General features: G+C 37.9%; 5 protein-coding genes across 11 annotated transcripts; 2 read left to right on the top strand and 3 right to left on the bottom strand.

Annotated features, from left to right (window-relative positions):
• Positions 1 to 635: 635 nt before the first annotated feature.
• Positions 636 to 10,346, bottom strand: LOC127800129 (folate-biopterin transporter 1, chloroplastic). The gene is made up of 9 exons (XM_052334570.1): positions 10,074 to 10,346; positions 8,042 to 8,271; positions 4,509 to 4,573; positions 4,240 to 4,402; positions 2,427 to 2,575; positions 2,100 to 2,354; positions 1,815 to 1,983; positions 1,642 to 1,734; positions 636 to 1,256 (listed from the first exon to the last, which is right to left on the bottom strand). Exons 1-9 carry the CDS (start codon positions 10,327 to 10,329, stop codon positions 954 to 956), a joined length of 1,683 nt encoding a protein of 560 aa, XP_052190530.1. The 5' UTR covers positions 10,330 to 10,346; the 3' UTR covers positions 636 to 953.
• Positions 10,347 to 11,670: 1,324 nt separating this feature from the next.
• LOC127800128 (FCS-Like Zinc finger 8-like) lies at positions 11,671 to 13,845 on the bottom strand. Its single transcript, XM_052334567.1, has 3 exons — positions 13,213 to 13,845; positions 12,312 to 13,125; positions 11,671 to 12,164 (listed from the first exon to the last, which is right to left on the bottom strand). The coding sequence occupies exons 2-3, from the start codon at positions 13,082 to 13,084 to the stop codon at positions 12,080 to 12,082; spliced, it is 858 nt and encodes a 285-aa protein (XP_052190527.1). The 5' UTR covers positions 13,085 to 13,125; positions 13,213 to 13,845; the 3' UTR covers positions 11,671 to 12,079.
• A 2,358-nt stretch (positions 13,846 to 16,203) lies between these two features.
• On the top strand, positions 16,204 to 17,505 carry LOC127800126 (uncharacterized). The gene has a single exon (XM_052334565.1). The coding sequence runs from the start codon at positions 16,493 to 16,495 to the stop codon at positions 17,012 to 17,014; it is 522 nt and encodes a 173-aa protein (XP_052190525.1). The 5' UTR covers positions 16,204 to 16,492; the 3' UTR covers positions 17,015 to 17,505.
• Positions 17,506 to 18,896: 1,391 nt separating this feature from the next.
• LOC127800124 (protein CDC73 homolog) lies at positions 18,897 to 24,383 on the top strand. Of its 7 annotated transcripts, none has more exons than XR_008022722.1 (5): positions 18,903 to 20,015; positions 20,343 to 20,425; positions 20,556 to 20,649; positions 22,214 to 22,287; positions 24,088 to 24,383. XR_008022722.1 is itself a non-coding variant. In XM_052334564.1 (4 exons), exons 1-3 carry the CDS (start codon positions 18,995 to 18,997, stop codon positions 20,646 to 20,648), a joined length of 1,197 nt encoding a protein of 398 aa, XP_052190524.1. In that variant the 5' UTR covers positions 18,904 to 18,994; the 3' UTR covers position 20,649; positions 24,085 to 24,383. The 7 variants fall into 7 exon arrangements, 2 of the variants coding, with proteins under 2 accessions (XP_052190524.1, XP_052190523.1); XR_008022723.1 differs by having other exon boundaries at positions 24,085 to 24,383; XR_008022724.1 differs by lacking the exon at positions 20,343 to 20,425 and having other exon boundaries at positions 18,897 to 20,015.
• An 87-nt stretch (positions 24,384 to 24,470) lies between these two features.
• On the bottom strand, positions 24,471 to 25,401 carry LOC127800127 (non-specific lipid transfer protein GPI-anchored 5-like). Its single transcript, XM_052334566.1, has 3 exons — positions 25,065 to 25,401; positions 24,889 to 24,951; positions 24,471 to 24,798 (listed from the first exon to the last, which is right to left on the bottom strand). Exons 1-3 carry the CDS (start codon positions 25,399 to 25,401, stop codon positions 24,680 to 24,682), a joined length of 519 nt encoding a protein of 172 aa, XP_052190526.1. The 3' UTR covers positions 24,471 to 24,679.
• Between the last annotated feature and the right edge of the window lie 1,835 nt (positions 25,402 to 27,236).

The raw sequence follows: 27,236 nt of genomic DNA, 5'->3' as shown, positions 1-27,236 counted from the left end.
GGCCGATGATGTGTTGCTGGTAGCTGAAGGTTCATGGCCGTGAATGTTGCCTTCCGTCATTACCAGTTGTCGATTTTCTCCTTCAACGTGTCATCTTTGACCGCAACCTCTCGAGCATCTTCGCCATGTTCAACTAACTATAACCTTATGCATCGCCATGACTATCGATCTTTATAGCTCTGCTATGGTCAATGACGATGATGATGGTGGCGAACGCGATTGACGACCGAGCCTTGAGAAGGAAGGGAAGAGGAGAAATGTGAGGAGATAGAAGAGGGAGAGAGAGAGACAAGAAACCTGCCTGCAAAATTTTTTTTTGGGTTGGGGGAGGGTGGGGATTCAGTATTCTGACTGAAAACACCCAAAATAGCAAAAAATTATTTTAAATTTTCTTTACAATTTTTTTTTCAAAAATACATTTTTAAAAATAGTAAAATAAAAATATTTTCAGTATTTTGAAAAACTAAAAACTCAAAACAAGTTAAAAAAACAAAGAAAATACAACCTAAAACTTTTTGAAAGACAAATGTTTCCATTTCTTACTTTTTTTTAAATATCATTTTTCCATTTCTATTTCTAATCATATCCGTTTTATGTTCTTGTGCAATCTAGCCTGGAACAGCAACTCCAAAGCCTTGGTTTAAAAAAAGAAAGAAAAAAATCTACCAGATTAAGCATTAGCGTAACAGATTTACATCCTTGGCCATAGGATGGTGATTCACATGGGCGTCTCAGTTGCATATTGCCACATGTTACAATGAATCAAACTGGGCACAGATTGGGGCTGACCAACATTTTGATATTTACAATGCCACCTAAAACTCAAAGGCCTCTCTCCCCCCTCCCTCTCTTTTTTTCGTGTTATTTTTTAGCTTGTGTTGTAACGTGAAGTTGTATTCCCAAGTACCAAAAGGACTTCAAAATGTAATCAGAAGGCAATATGGAAGCGAACCTCAATTAGACTTCATCTCAATATCTCCTCCATTTCCCGTGGAATTGGCATCAGGATCATCTCGAGGAAGCAGGCCAAGCAGTGGCAAGGGCAACAAAGAGCTGAGATTGCAGAGAATTATCAGAACGGCCAAGTTGTTGAAGCTGTCCTTGGTGACGCCAAAGAGCTGAGTAAGCCCGGCGCCGAGCAGCCCCCCAAGGACACTTCCTCCGTTTGATATAGACATTAGGGTTGCAAAAAGGGTTGCTTCCATTCCCTGAGGACATAACCTCGCTGCTAAAACCAGAACCGGCATGAAAGATGCCTGTATAAAAATTGTAGAAAATAGATCAAAAGATGTAGGAGGAACTTCTCTCAATTCATTGAACTGAATATTACATCCCCTATTAATAGGGAAGAAGAATACAACCTAGGAAAGATAAACAATAAGGAAGGGTAAGCTGTACACTATACAAAATTTAAAGATACAGAAAACAAAAAATAGGAACTATCTAAATCTGTCCAATTTCTTTCTAAATACTAAAGATAGAATCTGAGCTAGATTAGGAAGATGAGACCAAGAAATCATAATCCAATTTTCTCCATAATCCCGTGAATTAGTCAACAGAAATATCACAGGATTTCCCATGTGAGCATAAATCTTGCAAGGATCTACAAGAGTGAAAAATCACTTGTATATACAAAATTACCTGACCAAGAACTGTTAAAATTAAAGAATCCCCGACAGCAAACCACTCGTCACTAATACCAAACTGCCTATTTAGTCCAGTAACAAGGAACACCTGTACCACAAAATAAAAATTGATTCACTATCAGCAGATAATTCAATGGCAAATTCAAGTAAGGGAATCTGTATACAAACCTGAGTCATCCCAAGACCTGCACCCAATATGGTTGTAGCAAGAAAAGTTTTCTGCAGCGGAACATTTTTCAAAAAACCATTATATATTCCGACTCCAATTAGTGATGCAACTGATGTCACCAGCTTAACACGACCAAGAAATTCTGGGGTAAAACCAAGTTTGTTGGTACTGCAATCAAGGAGAGTCTTAGAAAATGTTCAGTTGAAAAATATTAGTTTCTAGAAAAATATAAATCTCCCAGAAAGAAAGGGACAATGGAACACAGGTACAGGGATGAAACATACGTGAAGAAAAACATGGCAGAATCGGATTGTGGTGTTGCCTGCCACAGGAAAATAAATAAAGTGGGAAGAAACACATTTGGCTGCCTGACAGCATACCATAACTGAATAATATTGTCTTTTGAGCTTTCAAAAAAGCCAGGCCTGGCAAAAGAAAGGCTCTGTCCCTTTGCAAGGCCAAGCACCGGCTGCTCCTTCACAAGTGCTGCAACTGCAGATGTTATTAGTGGAAGCAATGCTGTAACACCAAAAACGAACCTGGAGTAACAAAATCAGATGAGAAACCATTGGTAACAGTGATAGAAAGAAAATATGAAACACCAAGCATACCTTACACCATAAGCATCCACCAGGGAGCCACTAAAGTAGGCACTCACAATTCCTCCAAAAGCTGAGGAACCCCAGCATAACGATTGAAGAGATCCTGACATGCTTTGTGACTCACCACGAGCCCTCTCTACAACCATCGAGTCTACAACCTATACCGTGCTTCAGTTTTGGCATGCGGATGACGAGTGCCACAAAGATAAGGAAGGGGATGACACACAAAGTCTTAACTAAAGCAACTTTCAGATGCACAAGAGATAGGGGAAAAAAGAAAAGAACTTTTTCCTTTTCTGTTTTTCCCACTTCTTTCCAAGAATAATGATAAAATAAAAGCCGTATTGATTTACCAAGCTGCACTCTAATTGATAAAAGTATCAAAAGCTTCCCAGAAATAGCCTGTTAGAACTCATAATAAAGATTGACAAAGTTCAGACGTAGAAAATTATTGGACTTGGTCGTGTTTCAGGACTGGGCCCACTTGTCCCTTGCAAAAGTCCGAACACATGTTTCTGCTTAATGATACATGTCCTTAAAAATGAAATAAAAAACTCAAATTCCAAATGACCAAACTCAAACTTGGAAAAGATATTTCTAATTCAAAAAGAATAAAAAGCAAAGGGATTAATTCAAAAAGATCACTTGTTCACATTATAAGATCATAATTGCAACCACACATGTTAGGTTAAAAAATAAGGAAAGAAAGAATCTTCTCCTTGGAGCATTACCAAAAAGGAACATGTAAATGTTGAATTTGAACATGGAAATGTGATAAAATTAGTCCTCGTGCCTCTTCAAGATGGAGTGGATGAAAGGAGGAAATTCTCAAATGAGGAAACTGATCCAATGACTTCAAAATAATTGAAAAGGAGCCATATGAAGTAAAATCCCATGTGAAACTAGAGCTTTCTATCATGTATGTACTTTATATATACATACATGCACATAAATATGTGCACATTAGGCATTTAATTATGACTATTCCTTTCATGTCTCTGTCCTACATTGAAATGGGCATCAAGTTGTATGAAAGTCTGTCTATATTCATACTTTTTAAATCACGAGGACTCAAAAACTGGCAAAAGATTTTCACATTAGCGTATAGGTTTTTTTCGTTAAGTATTAGCATACAGATTTGAGTTGTTTGCTTATTCACAGTCAAAAATCCACAAACACCAAAACAGCATTCTATTGTGAATTTAGGAAAACACTTGCATAACATTCTTTTTTTACACCTTGAAGTTGGAAAATAACAAGAGCAGGAGCAGAACATGAAAATTACTGGAGCAAGAGGAAATTTAAAACAAATTAAATAGTGTTCACAGGAAAAAGACTTGAGTAAGAAAATACACGTGCGCTACTAACCCAAGAAAATGCAAATTGCAGAATCAGGCTAACCGTAGCAGGAAGCAAAAGTAGACATCATCATACTGTGTTAATATTTCTCAAAGGCCCCAGTGATACATCAAAACTTTACTTTCTGTAAAACTAAAATGAAGAATTTTTTAAAATATTAGGGCTGCATGTCAAAAATAAATGAGAGGTTCCACAAGTAATGGTGAGGAGGCCTCAACAAAGTTCAGTAAAACATGGCTTGAATAGTGCCAATCAACAAAGTCACAGGTCACACAAAAATCTCAAACCAACAAATATTATAAAGTCAAGCATTATCATCAGGCAATTTAGATTTTTTTATAAGCAATTCATACAAGTTAGAGAATAGAATTATATAAACCTTTCATTACAAATAAGACACAGAGAAAAGGTTGAGATCTCTAAAAAAGAAAATGCAATTTAGAAAACCTTGTTTGACACTTACAACATCAGAGAAGGCAACAGAAAGGGATCCAAGAAGTATGCAGAAAGTGGCATCGTACTTGCTGTCAACAAAGGTAGCCATCAAACACCATGAGAATGCTCCAAGCAGTCCTGATAGAACCAAGTATGATCTTCTTCGGTACCCAAAAAGTGGGAAAGAATCACTGTGGATGGGGAAAAATCAGTGTCATAATGCCACAGGCATGAACCAAAAACTTATAAGGTGAAGCAGAAAGGGAGGATCATCTGAATTATAAGATTGAAACCAACCTAATAAATCCATAGAGAGGCTTGATAAGCCAAGGTAATGCTGAGAAGCCGGATATCACAGCTGTCTAGTCAAGCATGAGTAACTTGTCAAACTTCATTTTGTGGAAAAAAAAAAACATTGCTTATTAATTAAAAACAAATAAAGTGACTAGGAAAAAGAAAAAAGAAAAGCAAACAAATAATGCATTTCAACATCCTGGATTCTCATACATAACTTATAGGTGAGTAATTTTGTCAAGTTCTTTCAAAATTCTTGAATTCAAAGAAAGTAAAACTGTTGAATAAGCATAGGATGCAAAAGTATCGACAAAAATACAAATGATCTGATGGAGTAGCAATGTAATGACCCGTTAGTGGGTCTAGGAGTTATTGGTATTTTATTTTGGCCATTATAAATTTTTGCCTTTATTAATTATTTGTTGGAAATAATTTATGTGTTGTTAAAGTGGGGCGAATTAAGGGAAATACTTTTATGAGAAATAAATGTAAGGAAAATTAAATTTGATGAGGCCACATAAATGAGAATATAATTTATATGCATATATGGGTGCATAATGCTTGATTAATTAAATGGTTAATTGGATAATATATATATGCGCGTGTCATGGGTGTTGATTAAGGTAAAGGAAAAAGAAAAGGAAATGGGAAAAGTCCAAAAAGGGCTTACCTTGTATATATGGTGTAGGAAAAGCAAGGATAAAAATGGGAATTCCCTAAATAGGGAGAATAAAGAAAATGGGAAAGAATAAGAGAAATGGAAAATGACCAAAAAGGGGCTTGGATATTTGTGTGATGTGTGCAATTGAAGGGCAAATGTGGAAAGGAGGAAAAAAATTGATGGGAGCAGGTGGGGGAGACGTGCATGCCATGCTTTTCTTCTTCCTTCCTTGCTTGCTTGCATCTTCTTCTTCTCTTTTCATTTTGGCTCCCGATTCTTTTTCTTCTCCATCTTCTTTCTCTTTTTCTTCTTTTCTTGGTGGTCTAGAAGCTCAAAGGAGTGGGGCTTTTGCAGCTGGTTCGTTCTTCTCCTCTTTCTTCTCATTGGCAAGCAACTCCAAGGCAAGTTCTTTCTTGCACTTTTATTTAGATTGTGCAAGTTTCTTCTACTCTTCTTCTTTTAAGCAAGTCTAGATTATCTATCTATCCCCAAATGTGGTTTGAAGGCTCTTTTGTTGCATCAATGATCATAGGTTGTTTCTTTGTGTTCTTGAAAGTATTTTTGTAGTTAATGGGTTATTCGTCCAACTTCTTGGATTTTTATGGATTTTTCTTAAGATGTTATTAAGCCTCATTACAAGTTTCCATAGGGTTTATTTCATCCCATTTTCGTTCAAGAATGGCTCACTTGTGGTTAGGAAACCTTAGGAAAACTATCTTGGGAGTTTGGGTGTATTTGTTATTTTTCAACTTCGTTGTAACTTTGGTCGACCTAAGTCATCCAGCAACTTGTGGGTATCTTTGGTCGAGGATTCGGTCGACCTAAGATTGTAGGTTAGCTTTCTGCCCATCTTCGGTTGACCTAAGTAGAATTTCGGTCGACCAAAACTCAAGAGTCAACTTTCTACTCAACTTTGGTCGATCTAAGTTAGATTTCAGTCGACTGAAGCTTGAAAAGCTGCATTCTGTCCAACTTCGATCAACCTAAGTTATTTAGTCGTTTCAACCTTCGGTCAGATCGTGCACCTTGTACTCTTTCGGGCATAACTTTTTATTAGATGTCCAATTTGCAAACCGTTTGGTGTGTTGTAAACTAGACTTGAGAGGCTTCATTTTGATATAGAAATTGGATTATTTGGACAAGTATTAATCCTGTAAATTCCCTGTGAAATACCCATTTAAAATCTGGGATTTTTGTTTCAATCTGGCAATGCTCCAATCTTTTGAACACAACTTCTTGTGGTGTTATCCAAATTAAAGTTCACTTTTTACTACATAAACTAGACTCCTTAAGCTTTGTTTTGGCATAATTCTTGGATTAATTGCGTATGTTTCAAGCCATAGTAACCCTGCCAATCCTTGCCCAGAATCTGGAATTATTCTATTTCGATAGTCCATCTTTCTCCGATTTTCAGGAAATAAATAAATTCCTTGGGTTATGATTTGAGTATAGTTGAGAGACATTAATAGGTTATGTGTTTCTTCTTTTGTTAGCAAATTCCTTAGAGAATTGAGGGAGTCTTCTTGAGCATTTCCTGTTGCATTTTTATTCACTAGCTAAGTAAGGCTTGTTCCTCCCTACATTTCTTTGTGGAATGATGTTGTACCCTAAGGGGATAGGTTCCAAATGTTGATATTGAGTTGGTTGTGTGATTTTGATTGTGGTTATGTTGCATTGCACTATGTTGCTATACTACTTCGCATGATGATGTGGGCCATGAGTTGCATTCATTGGGGGTCATGCTTTGTATGTGTTGGGAGCGTGAGCATTGGCATGACACAGTTGGCCTATGAATGTTGACTTGTGTATGTTAGGCGAGCATATGCATTAGAGCATTCGTGTGTGTGAATTCCTACGTGGGCTTAGCATGGCCCGATGCTGGGCTTATGGGGACCTTGCCATCACATTAATGCTGCAAGAGTCATTGCATTTTTTATGTGTTGTATTGCATGATGGTAATGGTGGTGAAAATTGGCTTATAATTGTGATGCGTAAGACTGTGGGTGGAGACCCACAGTAGCTAGATCCTGTGATGCGTAAGATTGAGACCCACAACAGCTTATGACCGTGATGTGATTGTGAGTGCTTTGACACGTAAGGATGACAATGATGGATATGACATTGGTGAATGTGATTCGAAAGCCTTGGGCTCATGTTATTGATTTGGTAGCCTGTCCTTGGTTACTGGCAGGTTTGTATATAGGGTCTTGTGTGCATTTTTCGTGGGCCCCAAGAACCATATATGTGCATCTATGCATTTATACTTATAGCTTGGTATTGTTTCATATGAGCACATGGCATGGATTGTGTGTCGTTTATGTAAATGGGAATGACATGTGTTTTCAATATATAGCACCATATGCATGATGTTTTGGGAAAGTCCACCCGTATCCATTTTCCGTTATTTCTACATACTTGCTGAATCTTGTGGCTCACCTTGCTTTAACATCATTCCAGGTTAGGGGGAAAGGCGAAGTTCGAGGTTATTTCTAATGGTGTTGATCTTTTTGGGGTAGTTATGTGTACAAAGGCAATCCCGACTGGAAAGATCTTTGGGGGTTTGGATTTTCAGGTGCAAAGGAATATATATTATGTTTTGTTAGATCTAAAGTGCACCTTTTATGTAATTTGGAGAATTTGACCCTAGTGGATGTATCAAATGAATTTGATATGTATTATGTTTCCGTCGTGTGTGTGTGTGTGTGTATAAAATCAAGGAGAATTTGGGAAAGTCCTTATTTAAATTTTTAAGTCATGGCCTCCCGATTTTGGGGCGTGACAAGCAAAGACCCAAAGACATAACGTGCATGAAGAAACAAATCTAACCATAATCTGCAAAATAACCTCCACATATGAAATCCCAAATATGTCATACCTCTGCAGGATCTAAATGTAGATCATCTTTCAAGTAAAAACTAACAGCAAGCCTGGAAAGGCCCAAGACACCTTGCACAAAGTATACCATAGCCACTGCAATGTTATCTGGAGTAAGCTCCACACCAAAAAATGTTATAGGTCCCATAAGGGATTTATTCTTGCGTGGAACAGTCCTACTAGAAGTGAACATCTCTTCTTCCTTATCAGTTGTTAGCAAATCCCCCTCTCCTGCATCAGGATTGCAAGATGAACAAATTGTGTGGGGGGGATGATCTGAGAATACTGGTACAATAATAGGTTATGCTTGCACTTTAACTTTACTTTCATGATAAAGTACATATTCATAGTTTCTGCTCTCTACAGTAAACTGATGAAACAAACCATGCATATCTTTCTCATGGAACATCCAGTGCATCTTGTCAGTAGGTTCACTTTACAACATATAACAAGGGAACAACGATCCCTCTATTTTGAGGATGGGGGTGCAGCACATGACGCATAACATGCAACACAAAGCTCTATTAGCAATTTGATTAAGGAGACTTTTAGATATTATATGAATGGCCTTACAGAAAATATGACAATAAATAAAAATGATTGGCGAGCTAAAATTCATGTAGGCAGTAGGCAAACTGTCCTAGTGGGATAAAGGCCTGATATATTCTTGTTGAAAAAGTGGAAGCCTCTTCTATTTCCTACTAATGATTAGTATTATCCAATCACATTACAGATGGCATCCAAAATTAAGGCCCCCAACTGGAAAATGAGCCAAGTGTTTGTTAGTGCAATGACCTTATATAATCATGCTGACAAATAAGGCAAAAAGTAAGAAGAAGTTTCCTGAAGAGTATGCCAGCTAGGAGGAACCACTATGGAATCAAGTTCATGGGAAAGAAGCTGTAAAGGAGTTAGCAAGCCAAAAATAGCCCTAGGCTTACGTCGGCTGTACATGCACAATTTCTGAAATTATTAGCTACCACATCCTCCCCTGTAGTTGGAAATACTGATCATTCAAGTAAATGTGCCCCATACAGTGAACATTGTGCCAAAGTATGATTTATGAAAAAGTTGATAGGTCAACAAACAACCAACACCTATTTGGAAGATAATTTTGTTTCCACAACCTCTTGAGATTTCTTTCCCCTTCCATAAGGTTTTAGATATAATTTTTGGTACCTAAAGGGCTTCACATATAACACCTTGAAAACAGCCTTGCCAAATATGACACCTGGTTAAGGAAAATTTAGCTGCAACTCTTGTATTAAAGTCAACATGCTTATAGTCAATGGATATTGCACGAAATTCAAATGACTAACTCAATCTTGAACTGAACATTATTCTCAGGAATTCCTTTCCATATTGTTAGAAGTTAGAATATCTTTATACGGGAACCTAATTTATTATGCAAAATCTTAGCAACTACATTCTTGTCTTAATTGCAATCTCTTAGATGGATCAACAATAGAAGATACTCCATCGATGCCCCTTGCAACATCCAAATGTGTTATAGAAGGATGCACCAGAAGAGGGCCCCTAAAATCCCCAGCCTCTGACTGGAGTCTTTAAGCACCACTTTCATTCAACTCATACAAAATGTCGCAGTTTATGATCCTAATCCGTTTATAGTCAAAAGCTAAACCATATACAAAATTAATACTACACGTATGCACATTAAGTTATGTTAAGACCGCCAATACCACTGCCAAGAATCCAAGATCCCACTAAGCACTCAGCCAAGAGTAAACCAGCATCATTCATCAGACACACAACAATTAAGGAATATATTCTTTTCATGATCTTGCATTTATTACAAATTTCCAAGCGCAAGAGTACGAAACAAGCACTTAATGAAAAATAAGCCATAGAAATTAAATTCCCACTTTCCCAATTCTCCCAGCCAGCAACCAAACGACCAGCTAAATAAATGTCACAAAATTTAACTGAAACCAAACAGGGAACACACGTAACTTAATTCACACATATACAGACAAAAATATGGATACGTATGTGTAGAAGATGATCGGAGTTACGGTTTCTAGAATCCAGAAATGGATCGAACTCGTCTCTGTCCCGACGGTGGGACGTTGCAGGCATCTGAAGGCTGACGGACATGTCCGTTGCCGGCTGCAAGAGAGGTGTTTTCCGGCGGCTGGTTTTGCGGGCCCTAGAGGCAATCTGCCTTTTCCGGCAGATCCGAGAGCGGATTGCAGCGAGGGGGAAGAAGGACAGAACTGGATTTTGCGAGGGTATGATTGAAAATAACCTACAAGTTACTGCAGAAGCCATTAAAAATAAATACGCGTTATCTGGAAACGCTCAGGGTGTTCGGTTGATTTGTTCGATGTGAACGGCCGTTGAAATTACCATAACACCCCTCAAAATTAACGGGCTTGTTTAAGAAATCAAGGCCCATAAGCGAACCAAGCCCAGTAACATTCATTTTATTTAATGCATGTTCAAATGATTAGCGTTGATAGAAAAAGGAAAGGGTAAAATAGGTTATGCAAACTAAACAATGTATAGAGAGATAAGTTATATCTATTATACTTTATTCTTAATATATTAAAATAAATTTATTAATTAATAATAAATATATTGTATTTTAAATTATTTAATTAATTAATAAAATTAAAAAAAAACATTTAATTATTACCCTTATAACAATAACTGACATTACTCGTTACTCAAAACATATAATTAAACATATGTCATAAATTTACCCATATGCCTACAGCTAGAGTACCAGTTCAAGTGAAAATAGAGTAAATCGACATAAAAAGATTTAAGAAAATAAAACGCTCTGGTCTTAAAACAAAACAATGTGCGCAGGTGACCTCAGATTCAGTTCCAGACATAAGACACAATAATATTTGTTGAATGCTGTATATGCTTTTAGGGGTTATAGGTATACGACGTGTGAACTGTTTTAATAAAGAAAATGGACCACACTAGACAGTTAAAAGGGAGCAAAAATAATAGAAATGTTTTAATCTAAATTACAAATTTTCTTCTCCTGTCCTTGTTCAAAAATAATAGAAAATGGACCACTATATCATCTCACCACCACTATATCACCTCACCATCTTGGTCAACCATCACTGTGAGGCGAGGCGAGATGACTAATGAGGCGGCGATACAGCAAACAGTCCGATCTTACTAGAGGCAGTTACGGGAAAAGGAGAGAGTAGAGACAGTCTAAAGAAGGGGCAAAGAAAAGAAATTTATAACTCTTATAAATGGGTTGAGCGATCGGACTGAATCGTAAGTGTGACTTGTAAATTCACAAAAACCTCGTATCTGTAAGTGTGGCTCATAAATTCGCAAAATCTCGTATCTGTAATTTATCTTTTTTACTGAAATGAAAGAGACAATGACGAAAATTTCACAAAAATAATAATCCCAACAAAAAGAAATTTACAATTTCAGTAAAGACATTTCTATCATTTGGTCCCTCCTCTTCGATCAGCCACTCGGTAAGACTATTGGACAGAGTAAATTAATCCAAAGAAAATTTGTGAATTTAACGTAAAGTGAATGAAGTTGCGGTTAACTTGACTGATCCGTCCAAACTCTCATTATTAAACCAGAAATATTCCCATCATAGATATTGCATCGGACAGACTTCCATAAAATAATGGATTTTCCAGAGTACTTTATTCCGCGCGAAAAGCTTGACAAACAAGCAAAAATGGCCACACAGGACGCAATCAGGAAGACGACACAAGAAAAAAAGAAGAGAATCTACACAGGTGGAATGATTGGTCGTCCAATTAGCTTCCCAATTACATAATCAGAGCACAGATCGATAATTCAAGCTTCAATCATGGATCTCTCCATCTTCAACCTCATCGTCGTCATCACTGACACCACTGCTACTTTGAACAAAATCAAAATCCATAGTAAAAACACAGGTCGAAAGCGAAGATGCAACAGATGAAGAGATCCATCAAGTCTTCTATAACATCAAGTGACCTTCTAAAATGGGGTGCTAGAAAATTGCTGGTTTTGATGGGATAATGAAAATAGAAAATTTGCTTTATAGCTCCCTGTAAGCATCGACAGACTCCATTTTCATCATCTCCTTGTACCGGCATTCGCTGCTGCAGAAAGCTTTCTCGCCTCTGGAAAACCCAGAAAATTTGTTCATTTCAATTGGAAAATGAAACCAAGATCAACAAGACAGTCAACAAAGAAATCATTAAAGCTAGGAATTGGTAATTCGAGAAACTTTCCAAATTAGGGATTGATCATTCAAAATAAGCAAATACCTGTACATGTAAATGTCCTTGCCTAGCCAAAGATTATTCTTGCAGCTGTAGCAGAAGCTGAGAAAACTATCGGGTGGAAAGCTCATGGATTCATTAGGGAAGAGCCCATCGTTTTTTCTGGCGGCGGAGAATCCGACCTCTCCACAGCAACTCTCAACAATACAATCATCAAAAATATGGGTAGTCTTGGGATTCGGGCCATACGAGATTACACAAGTATAATCCTCTGAAAGCTCCATTTCAGTAGCGGAGAGGCAGCAATTTGAGTTGTCAAGGCCCGAATTTGCAGACCCGAAAGGGGATTTTCTGGCCGGAGATGGAGAGAAAGAACCCAGGTGAGAATTCCTCGTCTTGATGCCGAAATCGGCCGGCGATTTGGGAGAATCGGCCGGAGCAGGGGAAGGCAGGGGAGGGATTTGGATCTTCAACTGTGATCCAAACAAAACCATTCTGCTCTGGGTTTTGGCGGGTTTTTCATCAGATTGTTCGTCGCTGAGGGCGTCGAGAATGCCAAGGCCAAGCTTCCTGGAATCCAACCTATCCCAATAGCTTCTGCTTTCAGGTTTTGGGGATTTTTTGGTTTCAGACCATATAGGGTTTCTTGAACCGAAGAAGGTTTTGCCATCAAGGATTGAAGTTGGGCTAGGGGAAGATTCCGTGTCAGTGAATCCCTTTGATGCTAAACCGGTGAAAAGTTTTGGAGAGGTGAAAATTGATGAAATGGGTTTTATGAATTTGTCTTTGGGTGATGGTAAAGAGCCACAATCGGCCATTAGAGCTTGCTTCTTGGTTGCTCTAGATCTCTTTGCTCAACCTAATAACACGAAAGCCTCCGTTATCTCCACGAAAACCAAAACCCATTAAACATGTGAATACACAGAAAGAAAAAGAGAAAGATCACCTGATACGGCACGAGATTTTAGCAGAAACCGCCATGGCCACTTTGCTGAGCTCCACAGTGCAAAAAGCTAAGTTTTTTTTTTTTTTTTCCTTTTTTCAATTTGGTATCAGAAATTGATAGAACAGGAATCAACAAAACTGGTTTCTGGAAAAAACCAGACACCAATTTTCACAGGAAAGAATTCTCTCCCTTCCCTTACAATTTTCTCAGGAAAGAATCCCTCGGCCCTCACAACCGACACATGAACAAAACCCTCGCATAAACACAAGCAAACAAAAGATATATTATATAGAAAACCAGCAGGTATTTTGTCTGCTTTCGTTGCTTCCTTTATATAAAGCTTTTGATTGTGTCCTTCACTGGCGTTATTTCAGCAAATATAGCTTCTTATTTATCATCATAAAGATTCAAGGCCCCGTATACAGACAAAGAGCCGCAGATCAAAAGGACCTGAAAAGGGAACAGCCAAGATAGACACAAAAAGAAGGCGATTCAACGTTCCTCTTCTCTCTTTATCTTTTACTTCCCTCTTTTCACTCTTCAACTTGGTGGGTACATATTTTTATTTTCACCAATCCAATATAGCTTGCACTTTCTTCTCAGAGCCCAAGAAGATATCCATGGCGTCAATGGTTTGATGGACATATATAGAGAGGGGGTTAGGTGGAGGAGATTGTAGGGAAGTGTGTAGAAGGAAATCAGTGGGCTGGATGAAACCACCGGTGGCTATCACTGGCGCTGAAAGGGATGTCAATTCACCGCGAGTTCGTGGCTGAAACCTAGAAAGCGAAAGGGAAATGACAAGGATAATATAATATACGTATTGGATTGAGAATTTTTTAATTTATATTTTATAAGTGAAGGAAAAAAAAAAAAGGGAGAAGAAAAGGACTTTTCTCCTCTCACTTTTGACAAAAAGACGATGGAATTTTAAAGTAAAGTAAAAAAGTATATTAAAGAATAAAAAGAAATTAAGAAGAAAAGGAAAAGATGAAAAGAAGTCTTATGCTTTAGTTAAAGGGCTTAATTCTAAATATTCCTATGAGTGTGACTCATGGTAAAATAATATCATCATTTTATTAAATTAAATGTTTTTAAGCAAGTAAGGGCCTGTTTGGCCTCTCTCGCTCTCTCTCTCTCTCTCTCTCTCTCTCTGTGTCTCTACTGGTACACAGTACACTGATTGATCTGCAATATCTGTAGCTCTGCACCGCCTCTCTCGATATAAATATAGATAATACGCATCTTGTCTAATAAATGATTGTTATGATACTGACTGAGTGTGATTTAGAGTGAGAATATCACTCGCTCGTACGACTCAGAACTCTCCGCCGTATCCAATCCAATCTTCGAAGTTCCACCCAGTCCAGTCCCAGCCCTCCCAAGAGATTCTTACTTGTTGGGCCTCCTTTGGTTCTGAATTTACGTCGTTTTTATGAGTTTAGTTAACCATTAAACAGAATCGTTATGTATGTATTAAATCAAGATGTTTTGTATTTATGATTTATTTGAATAAACAGTAGGAAACTGGGGGCGGGGATCCAAAAGCCTGGGGCTTGTCTGCTGTCAATCAATCACTTTTACTCTTACATGCATCGTGTATATAAATACATGTATAGATAATGGGCATGGAATATAAGGGAAAAGAAGTAGGTGGCATAGTTTCCAATTGCTGTCAATTCGTCTCCGCCTGATGGATGGCAAAAGCAATGCAGCCGGCCTGATATGAAATTGAATGGCCATCCCCCCGCCCTGTGCCATTTCCTAATGCATCAGGGGGGGTCCAACCAACCGTCTTCGTTCTTCATTCTATCAACAAATTATTACCACTACATCCCTCAGTCCATTCCGACGCACACTTGACGCGTCCATGCCTAAATTTTTAGCCGCATTCTAAGTCAAATATCTTATCTTCAAGTAGGTGAAAGTTGAGATTTAATTATCTATATACCACTATCGTTACCCTCCCCTAACTCACACACTAATACGTCTATATAAAAATATAAATTTTAGAAAATATATACATCATTTTTATTAGATATAATTACTTTACCTTTCATGTGATAACTTGATGATTAAAAAATATATTAAAAGGGTCCTTTTAAATATTTTTATTTAATTATACTATTTTAAGTTGTGAAAATAAATTTAGTGTACTTAAAAGTGCTCCTGAGAGATAGTTTTCCATGTGGGCAAAAGGGACCACATTTGAATAATTTAGACCTGTCAATTGATGAAATATGGGGGGGGGGGGGGGGGGGCAAGGCTAATGCCCCATCCATCGGCAATTGGCATCTGCCTTGGCCCCACGGAGCACGCCACATGCGAAGCCAAGACCAAGGTCTTACCACAATTCTAAAACCAATGCCCGCAACCCCCGTCCCCTCCCGTCCTGTCCTAATTGATGTTACCTTAGATTTGTGCCTTTAGACATTTCATGTCTCCTTTAATTATGTTCTTTGAAGAGATTAATCTTGCCAAACGCTAATAATGCATTACTTTTCAATTAGTCCTCATCAATTATTAGGTGCTATGCATTTAATATTTATTTGATGAAGCTCACGACCAAGTTGTTATCCATCACCACAACATTGAAAGAAAGGGGGCAGAAAAAACCCAGGAAAGCAACTAGAGAAGAGAAGGCCAGCATGGCCTGGCCTGGCCTGTGAGCCTTTGCCCATTAACTGTTCATTATCCACCTATCTTGTAAAAATTTTAAATACAAAAGACTGTATGTGTAGATATACATTGAACACATTGAAAGAATAGTGATCGTATAATATTCCTTTTTAATTTCTTTCACTAAAGTGAAAAATAAAATACAAATGAACCAAATATTTCACTTTCATGGGACAGGCAGTTATAGATATAGATGTGATTCCGAGGTCAATTTTACCATCCCTTTGTGTAACTTAAGGACCAAACTTTAACTCGGACAGAGTGAGCATAATTCCATTTTAGTGAAGTACTTGGAAATGTGGGAATCTGTGACTTGGGTTACCTTACCCGTCGCTGCATTGGGTGGCATGGACATGGTAGGTTCGTGGGTGCCTGAATTTGAGGCTTGCGTTACCTAACCCAGGCAATCAACTTGTTTTAATCACTGGTATTGGCGTCACTCATCCACCACGTCGTTCGGTCAATGCTTTTCCGTTGACGAAGCGTCATAACCAAGGCGGGCGGGGCTTCGAATCTGCCTGTTTGGTTCCAGGCAGTTTCCTGAGCTTTCTGCTTATATCAACCCTACAGTCCTGAGCTGAGCCTCATCGGCAAAGCTAAGATGGGGGATTCTTCAAACATCACACTGCGCCTGTTTGATCTGTTGGACATCAATGATTTCATGGTCTGGGCCACGGACGATCAAGTCAGCAAATTCTGTTCATGGGACACTTACAAATCCAAAGAAGCCGTCATGCGCTATATCACCGATGTCGTCATCCCTCACCCATGGTTCAGAGCCATATGCCTGGACAACCGCCCGATCGGGGCCATTTCGGTGATTCCCAACGAGGGAAGAGATGGCTGCAGAGCCGAGCTTGGATACGTCTTGGGATCGAACTATTGGGGCAGAGGGATTGCCACGAGGGCCGTGAAGATGGTGGCTACTACCATATTCACCGAGTGGCCGCACGTGGAGAGGCTTGAGGCTCTGGTTGATGTCGACAACCCGGGGTCTCAGAAGGTGTTGCTGAAGGCCGGGTTCCAGAGAGAAGGTGTTCTGAGGAAGTATTGTCTTCTGAAGGGGAAAACTAGGGATATCGTGATGTTCAGCCTTCTTTCGACTGATCCACAGGTGAACTGATTCAAGCATGGTTGGTGGGTTTTGAATGTTGTGTTGCTTTGGGATTGTAACTGTTTGATAGAATGCTTCAATGAGATAATGATATGGCCATGTATAGGCTTTTCATGAGACTTGTTACTGTGAATGGGTCTGTCGAGATGCAACATATCGTTTGAACAGAGTACTCTCAATAGCCGATTTCTTTCTTCACCAGTGGGATTATATAAGCAAAAGGAATCAATGCTGGAACTGGAAGGATAATGATTCTTGATTGGAATTGGGTGAAATTTTCATTCAAATATTTCTTTTCACACTCGGTCCAATTCCCAATTCGTTTATTGCTGCATCACTGTCCATGTCAGAATTATTAGTTTTCGCGGTGCAGATACTTTTGTTCAATTATTCTTCAGATATGGTGCTCTTTGTTTGCATGTGAGATTAGACTCAATTGTTACCTCACTCATTCAATTAGGTTGATGGACTTTGACCACAAATAGAAAACACTTTATTTACGCCCCGAGATCATCTATGATATCCATTGCTTTTTACTATCAGAAACCTAATTGAAAATGGGGAGGATGGGAGCCATGACTTTGGACCCATGTTACCTTACTTTCAAGTTCACCGTTTGAGCACTCTTTATCTCGAGTCTTGTAGAGTCACCATTCTTTTAAGACAAGTAAATCTCTTGGGATTCTTCTCTTTGTAGTAATGGGCGGATTTCCTTCTTCCGGCATGGGACTTGGTCAACCCCAAAAGTTCCTTACAAATCAAGTTTGCTCAAGGCCTTGTCAAACTAACACGGTGGTCAAAATGGGCCGACGCTAGTCCATGAGTTTGGGCTGGACTTTCACTTAAGCCTATTGAATAATACCTGTTGAGTTTTGCTTAAAACTTTCAAGCCCATGTTATTATTATTATTATTATTGTATGAGATTAATTATTTTTAGTCCAGACTATAATTATTTTTTAATAATTCAGATTATAAAATTTGTTTTCGTAGTTTTGAGTTATAACTTATAAATTTTCTTTTTGTATTTAACGGTGTATGTGATTTTATGTATCCATCTAATTTAAAGAATATTTAAATAATATGTGAGTTATTATTTTTGGAAAAATTTACAAAAATAATAATCTAATTCATTTCACTCTATTTATCAAATTTGTCAAAAATAATTTATTTACACTTTAATGTAATTACGTAAAAGTCAAAATTCATTAGGAAATAAAGTGTTTTTTTTTTGTATTTTAGTTTTGAATTTATTTTGAATTTTATATTTTGTATTTTAGAGATGGTAAATGGGCAAGTTGGGCCAGGCCGACCCGTCTCTCGCTTGGCTTATCTATTTAGTGGGTCTGACCGAATTTGGCCCACGAAGAAGATGAGTCGAGTTGGACAATACAAAATAAGGCCCTACAAGACTCTATAGCCCTTAATAAACTGGTTAAGGCAGGCAGACTCATTTTGATGGCCATTCCTATTTTTGATAGGCCAAGCTGAGCTACAGGCCATAAAGCATTGGCTTGATACTATAGCAAACTGGCCCATTTACTATAGTATTGAGCTAGGTTAGGAGGTTGATCGGGCCCAATTGCCATCTCTAGTGTTTGTTCTGAGATTATTATAAACACATTCTCTTTGTCGATAATTTTTTATTTTTTTAAAATTTTTTAACGTGTCTTAATTAAAATAATTTTTTATTATTTTAATTTTTTTATTTTTAAAAATATATTTCTAAATATATGAAAGTAAATATATTTTTATTATTTTTAAAAATTAAAAACAGACTAAAAATAACAAAAAAAAACTAGATATATTTTTTTTCCTCCAATGTAGTCTAAATTCTCTTATTTTTCTGAGTCTTCTCCATTTCAATTTCGCATAAACTAGCGGGGTTAAAATGTAATTTGAAATAAAATAGGAGGAAGTCTTCTCTTCATTACCGGCGGCGGCCGAGGAGATAGATTCAGTGACACTCTTTCTTCTTCTCTCTCTCCACGATGGATCCGCTATCTGCTCTGCGAGACTACACAATCCGGAACGAGCTAGACAAGATCGTCCGGGTGGGCGATGAGTTTCGCTTCGGCGGCGAGTACGCCTTCCCGTGCGGCGTCGCCACCGCCTACCGCTCCAAGCAAGGCAGCCTCTACACCCTTGAAACCCTCGTACACTTCGTCAAGAATCACCACCTCAAGCACACCGAGTACATGCACCACGCCCGTCTCCACAACCTCCCCTCGGTCGTCACCTTCATCGACCGCAAGCCCCTGCTTGACTACCTCCAAGGCAAGGTTTCCTCCTCCGATTCCATCCAGTTCCTCGCCCCTCCAAACCCTAATCCTCCTAAAATCCCGGACGAGTACCGCCCCGAGGACCCCGCCTTGCTCCCCCCGCAAGAATTCGGCATTAATTTGAACGACGACGCGTTTAGGGTTCCCGAGAATTACATCTCGATGATTCGTTCGATGGAGAGGCCGTTGAAGGACCGCGAGACGATGCTGGAGTGTCGGAATCGGAACTTCTACGGGGTCTGGATGGCGGCCACGAAGCGGGACGAGGAGCGGCAGCGGGCGGAGGCGCAGCAGCGGAAGGACGGGCTGGTGGCGAAGAGTCGGCTGATGAGGGGCGACGAGAGAGGCTTCGGGGACGAAATGGGGTACGATTCGAAGCCGAAAATGCTCTTGAAAGGTAGCAAAATTGGGGAGGGCGTTCCGATCATTTTGGTGCCGAGTGCGTTTCAGACCCTGATCACGATACACAATGTGAAGGAGTTTTTGGAGGATGGAGTGTTTATTCCAACGGATGTGAAGGTGAAGCAGATGAAGGGGCCGAAGCCGGACTGTGTTACTGTGCAGAAAAAGTTCAGTAGAGACCGGGTGGTGACGGCCTACGAGGTGAGGGATAAGCCGTCGGCGTTGAAGGCAGAGGACTGGGATCGGGTGGTGGCGGTTTTTGTGTTGGGGAAGGAGTGGCAGTTCAAGGACTGGCCTTTCAAGGACCACGTTGAGATCTTCAACAAAAGTAAGGAAGTGTTGTCCTCCTAGTGGATTTGGAATTTGATTTGAACTTGAACATTTTGAGTTTTATAAGGCATGTAGGTGTGAATTCCCCCTTTTGCTTATACAGGTTTATTCCATTGTATATGCGTTGAAACTTGAAAGTTTATGTCAACTTTCAGGTTCTTATTGTATTCAAAATGTTGTTTAGGCTAGGGTGGGCTCTTAAGTATGGAATTAATAATTCCTAGTAGTGTATTATCTCTCAAAATCTCCACTTTCAAGGACCCCGTCTTCCTTTGATTTGTATGTTGTACAAAGAAAAATATGTGTTTGCTGATTTCTGTTACAGTTCTTGGGTTTTTCATGCGGTTTGAGGATGATAGCCTGGAGTCAGCAAGGACTGTTAAGCAATGGAATGTGAAAATCATTTCAGTGAGCCTTTTTCTTCTCTGAGATATTCAGTTCTGTTGTCAGATACATCCAGTAATCTAATATTTTGTGATTTCTTCTATGCGATAGTTATTCTGTTTGTTGTAGATATAAGTTCAAATTTCGTTTGCAGATTAGCAAGAACAAACGGCACCAGGATAGAGCTGCAGCACTTGAGGTTTGGGACAAATTGGAACAGTTCATGCGCTCAAGGTCACGTGGTTGAGGTGTGTCAAAGTTTCCGGACAAACAGCCACATTTTTTATTTATTTATTATCTTTGGTATATATTTCATTAGAGGCTTGCTAAAACTTGCTGTGAAGCAAGCTTCCAATTTATCTTGACGCTTGTTTTGTGTTTTGTTATCTTTTACATAATTATGAGTCTTAATTACCATTCTTTGGCTCAATTGTGTATGCTTTACTTCTTTTGATGGTGTATTTCATGAGCAGTTAATGTTTTTGGATCAGGGACTACATCTTTTCATTGTATGTGTTTCAACTCTAGTCTCTAGTAGAAGATGAGTATTATTTTCCTGTCATGTGACATGCCTAGATTTTGTATTGTTGATGAAAATTGAAGTCACGAAAATGATACTCTATGTTCTCCAAAAATCTTGGTTTTGTATGACATCCAAAAAATTGAAGTAAATTCTTACCTTGAAAATGATGAATTGCTATATTGATGGTTGTGGCAAAGCTTTCCCTAACTAGGTAATCTGTATCAGTTACATCTAGGTTAGCATTGATAAGTCTAACCTTAAACAATCTAAATAAAGTGAAAACATGACCAAGTTAAGTTTTGAAAATTACAGAAAACAGGTTTTCAACCAGAGTAATTTTACAGCAATTCACAGTAATAAGTAGTGGTATGTTTTCATTTATTAGAGAATGCCTCCAAAGAAACTGGACCAGGGCCCTTCTTTGTAACTACAAGCACATCTGGTGTTTTCATCGGGTGGAGGCACAGTTGTGGATATAAATGAGAGGTTGGGCCATGGAATTTGTCTGTCTGATTGTAACACTCTGTATGAGCCATTCAATTTTTGCTTCTTTCTTTCATGCTCTTTTTCCATGTGTATGTTTAATTTCTATTTGTTGCTTACTTTGATGGCTTTTAATTTTACTGAATGCTTGACTAACTTTTACTTCCATAGAAATATGATGGTCTTCACCTTTAATGATGAGCCCTGGGCCAAAGTGATTGAGAAACAGTGTGCAGTTAAAATGCATCCCCCCCTCCCCCTCCCTCTCTCCTCTAAGAGGAGTCCTCTTTTAATTTTCATGGTAATTTTCTTAGCTTTTTGAAGGGTTTTTTGCTGTGCATAGGCATAAAAATCGTTCAATCTTCTGAAATTCCATAAAAAATATTTAACAAATCCAAGCTTCTCATGAATGTGTTTTTCTCAATCATGACCTCAAAATTGAGGTCATGACTGTGCAATGATGTATATAATTTTCAACATTGAAGTTATGTGACAGTACCTGGTCTTCACTGAGGTTGTGCTTTATATACTTACGTCACTTGCTATGTGCCCTGGTCCACTGTATTAGCAATTTTCTTTTTTTGATAAATAGAAGTCATTAAAATTGTTATCGTAGAAGTCAGTAAAACCAAATGTTATTTCTGACTGAATAAGCCTTTTCCTGAAAAGAGTAGAGAATAATAAAAAGAAAAGAAAAGAACAAGAAGAACAATGAGGCTGGTGCAAGCCAGCTTGTAATATTTTCTCATTCCTTAAACCACCGAACAACCAACATGATGTCACTAACTTTTCATGGTTTTAAACAGAAAGGGTTCTGCAATGCTTGGATTGGGAGGTCATGATGGACTGAAGATCACCATGAATTGATGCATGGTGACCAGTGAGGACCCTTATTGACTATCTTGCAGTCTTTTCTTGTATCCGGCACAGTTTTAAATCTTTTTCCAACTCATTCTAACTGCTCTATTTCCTTTTACGGGAACGGAAGAAACCTATTCAATATTCATCCCAGCTCCAAATATGAAATACGCCCATGAATTCCTTTTGGTTTTGAAAGCCAGGAAGTAATTTGTACTACTACTATCATATTGGTACATGTTTCTAGACAAATCAGTTACAGTTGGCCATGGCACTTGATAATGGGACATTATACTAGCTTTAGCCATTTTCTTTACTCTTCTTGCCCTAAAATAGCCAGGACACTTTACATTCTTCAACCAATAACCATATCTTGGGAACCAACTAGGGGTGAAAATGAGCTGAGCCGTTTGGGCTCAGCTCGGTATTCAACTCGATAAAAGCTCGTTCGAGTTCGTTCGTTAAGGTAAGCGAGACGAGATTGAGCCTAACTTTGAAGTTCGATTTGTAAATGAGCTGAGCTTTATCTCAGTACGATTTGGCTCGTTAGCTTGCAAGTTGACTTGAATAGAGGTTTATGAGCTGACTCAATTATAGGCTCGCGAGTTGGCTTGTAAATATGCTTGTTTACAAATACATTAATAAAATTATTTATAATTTTATAAAAATATATTTAACATAAAATTATCAAACTTTACTTTATTATAATAATATCATAATAAGAATGTGTTGATAAAAAGATTTGTTGTGACTTAAAAATTAATCAACTATTGTATGAGTTTAATAGAATAATTATCATTTTAATCGAGTAAGAAAATATTTAGTTGAGTAATAACTAATAAATATTGTACTCTACTGATTTTTTTTAATCAAGTAAAACCTAAACATTTAACTGATTAATCGATTATATATTTGTCTTACTCAAACATATGATGGAATAACATTAATTGAATAATCAAATAATTAATTGACTAAGTGATACATTAGTTAAATAATTTTGTTGTGCTGATTTTGATTATGTTTGTATTCTGAAAATAACTAGACAAGTAATTTGATTATCTTTTTGTATGGTAAATGATATTATGCTTATTGTTATTTGTGAAATTATTATTACTTAATTATCATGTCGATGTTATATTTGTTGATTATCAGGTTGGGTTCATTTAGATATATTTGTTGATTATAGATTGATATTTGTTTTTATTGTATATCAGTTTATTAGGTTTTTTTAAATAAAACTTTGATAAATTTTAACCCGAGCCCAAGCTCGAGTTGGGGCTCACTTGAGTCGCGCTCAGGCTTGGGCTATGCTAATCAAGCTCGAGCTCGAGCCAAACTTCTAGGCTCGACTTGAACTCGAGTTTGAGCTTGTGATAAAATTTGTTGAGCTGAGCCGAGCTAAGCATAGCTCGGCTCGACTCGGTTCATTTGCACCCCTAGAACCAATCTACATCTTCCTTGGGACACTTTGAATTTGGTGTGCGAGTGAGCGTGAGTGCGTGCCCGTGAGAGAGAGAGAGAGAGAGAGGGGGGGGGGGGGGGGGGGGGGTTTGCTGTGGAACCAAGCAAATGGTCGTGTTATGCACCACGTCTGTCTGCATTCATGACTCCAATGAGAATTACTACTTAAAAATAGCTTAAGTTTTGTAATTATTTTTCACTGCCAGGATGTTTTATACTCTGTGGTTTAAGAATATTATGTTTTAATGCCTGTCTTTGGTAAATAACTCTACATTTGAGCACATTTCATCCATAGTTCAGCATTTGGAGTGTTTCTTTCCCAGACAAAATTAATACAATATATGTACTTCTTTTGAAGCAGCGGCAAAGATGTTCTTTTTGATCTGTTCATGTTCCCCAGCATCTGGATGTTTCTTTGCCAGAAAAGGTAACAAGATATGCAGTTGTTTTGAAGCAGCAAAAGGCAAGAAGTGAACCTGTTGACCTCGATGCAAGCATGCAAAAATGAAGATCAACAAGGATGCTGCTGTGCAGAGAGAGATGAGTTAAAGTTAGTGGTTGCAGTTTACCTCATTAACACTGATGTTGTAGGTTTGTATTTGATGCAGCAGCTCTTCTTAACAAAAGAAGACATTTTTATGGATCATTTTACTTTTATATAGGTCGCAACCTATTTGTTGATAATGTGCCAAACATTTTTTTTTTTATTTTTAATGTAAATTTTCTTCACATTATATTATCCCATAAACTGGAAATCATCCATCTTTATTAAAAGGGAAAGCGACTAAGAAGTCCCTTCAGTCATACAAAACAGAATTAACCCCTGAAGAGGTCCTAAAGAATGCTAGTACAAACGCAATATAGAAAGCTGGAAGCCCTCAGAAAAATAAAACAAAAGGCCACAGGCTGTATGCGGTGCTGATGAAACGGTAGCGCACAGCACAAGACACAACTCAATAAATCGTTAGGGTTGAGGAATAAGATGCAATGAATAGAAGCGAGAAGATCAGAGGAATTGTCATCTCTGCAGCAGAGCTGGCATCTGTGGATGGTACAGTTTTCGACCCTGCTCCTGTTCCCATACAAAACATTGCCATGAGTTTTTATATAATCCATTTTGCCATCTAACAGTGGTTAGAGGAAGAGAGGAGAAATTTTGTACCTGAAGAAGGATCGGTGTCTGGTTCTGGTGTTTCTGAAGGAGAGCCAGCTGGAGAAGCAGCAGCTGCGCTCCGGTAGACATGTAGCAAATTAGTAGAATACTAAACATATTTATGGAGTGTAATGAACATTTGAATTACTATTATTGTTTGTGTTGAGACTTTGTATGTATCTCACCATTGCAGCGGCTGACGGGTGGAGTCTGGACATTGCAAGCCCCAGGAAGAGCCACAGCCTGAGTCTGGTTGACTTCTATCCCCAGCGATGAACCGCCGCCGTTGAGCACCTCGCACAAGCACTGTGGCTGCGAGCGGACAACGCTGCCCAGCTGCGAGCAGCACCCAGAAGACGGCGTGGATGAGTTCCCCGTAATGTAGTTGAGGCACGGCGACAGGCTGATCAGCACGTTCGAGCACCCTGACGACGACTGCTGCGCCGCAACCCCCGCCCCCGCCAAGAGTACCGTCATCACGGCAAGTGCTAAACCCATCTCAAATCTTTGGCCTGCAGCCATTGGAATGAGTTTGTTTTAATAACTAGGTTGAGATTGAAGAGACAATGCTTGATTTGATTGGTTTTATGGGAAGGGGAGAGCAAGGCCTGTTGTTTATATAGTAGGCAAGCTTAAAGCTTGGGAGGAAGAGTCAAAGCTGGAGATGGACAGTGTGGATGACCGACCTCCGCTAGGTGTTCTGAATAGTAACGTCTGGAACTTGCCATACGTGGCTTTCTTTGGGAGCTTAGGGGAATAAGAAACAAAATATGCTGGTTATAATGTGGGTGACCTACTTGACTTTTCCACCATATCACTCCTCCTTGGTTACCAATGATTGAATTATTTCTATTAGTTGTGTTTGTTTTTGACTTTTGTATATGATTCTTGTTTTCCTGATTTAGAAATTGTGGAACAAAATAAAAAAATCTTGTGATTTGGTTGCTAGATTTCTCCGGTGATGAAATATAAACAATAATTTGACAAAATTAAAATTGGTACATAAAGTTTTGTAATAATATCCTCCTAATAATATTTGGTTTGTTTTTCATATATTTTTTCAATTTAAGTTTTTCAGTTTTTTGTGGATCTATTTGTTTTCGGCTAAAGAAATAAAACTGATAAATCTATTTGTGTTAATGTTTATCTTCAGTTCATATAATGATAGAACTTTTATAAGTTCATATAACATAATTTTTGTATTTTGTATACATATTAATTTTTTTACTCAATTGATGTGCTAAACAGCTAGCTTGCATGGAAGTAAAAATGAGAAACATTTTAAAAAAAAAAATAAAAAATGAAAATGCGAGATAAAGTGTAAATTAAAAAAATTAAAAGATACTTTTGTAAATATAATTTTTACTATAAACAATTATAAAAAAAATTCAAACATAATACAAATAAGAAACAAAAAGCAATCGGCAACGCAAGTACAGAACAACAAGAAGCAATCAGTGTTGAGTGTGAGAGGGAACGACGATCGCAAAATTCAGGCTTAATCGATGATTACATGAGCACCGAACAACAAGAAGTAATCAATGGCAAGTGCGAGAGGGAAATACGATCCAAAAAAGTTTCAAGCGCCTTTGTCATCTTCATGCATCAAAGCTAAATAGAATATACCCCAAAGAACTAAACTCAAGACAAGTCCAAACGCTCAATAATTTGTACAAAAGTCCAAAAAGAAAAAGTCACAAAACGGTTAAGGAGTTCTCCCAACGAGAGAGGTTCCTAGGAGACCCTCTAGTAAGTTTGCTTATGAGGTTGAAGGCTAGGATTCTTCAAGAGACTCGAAAGTCATACACCTGCCAAGAATGTGTCAATTCACTTATGAAATCTTCATCTTGAATGCTAAAATATATGATGGTAATTTTAATCTAGAAAGAAATAAGCGTTCTGCTATTTATTAGCTCTCATCTTTATAAATAGGAGATGATTCATCCACTCTAAATATGTGCAAAATACTACAACAACTATTTGAGTTGTTTTTTAATTTTCAGCTAAATTAACTTAAAAATATTAGGGCCCGTTCTCGTTATTGTTTTCAGTTCATTTTCAGTTTTCTAAAATAGTGAAAACACATTTACTTTGTTATTTTTAAAAACGTATTTTCAAAAATAAGAAAAAAAATTATAAAAAAAAACTCAAAATAACAAAAAATTATTTTAGTTGTTTTCAACCAAAACACAAAAAGATGAGACAATTTATTTATTTATTTATTTTTGTAACTAAAAAAATGTTGTGAGATTTATCAACTTTAAAATGTAAATAATTCTTAATAAACTATTAATATTAAATAGTTTTAATTTATTGAATAATCAAATTTATTGAATAAAATGTCATTGAAAAATTAT

This window comes from Diospyros lotus, chromosome 4 (assembly GCF_014633365.1).
Source record: "Diospyros lotus cultivar Yz01 chromosome 4, ASM1463336v1, whole genome shotgun sequence".
NCBI lineage: Eukaryota > Viridiplantae > Streptophyta > Magnoliopsida > Ericales > Ebenaceae > Diospyros > Diospyros lotus.
Note: the sequence above shows the minus strand (reverse complement) of the source record. Positions and strands in the feature narration are given on the sequence as shown.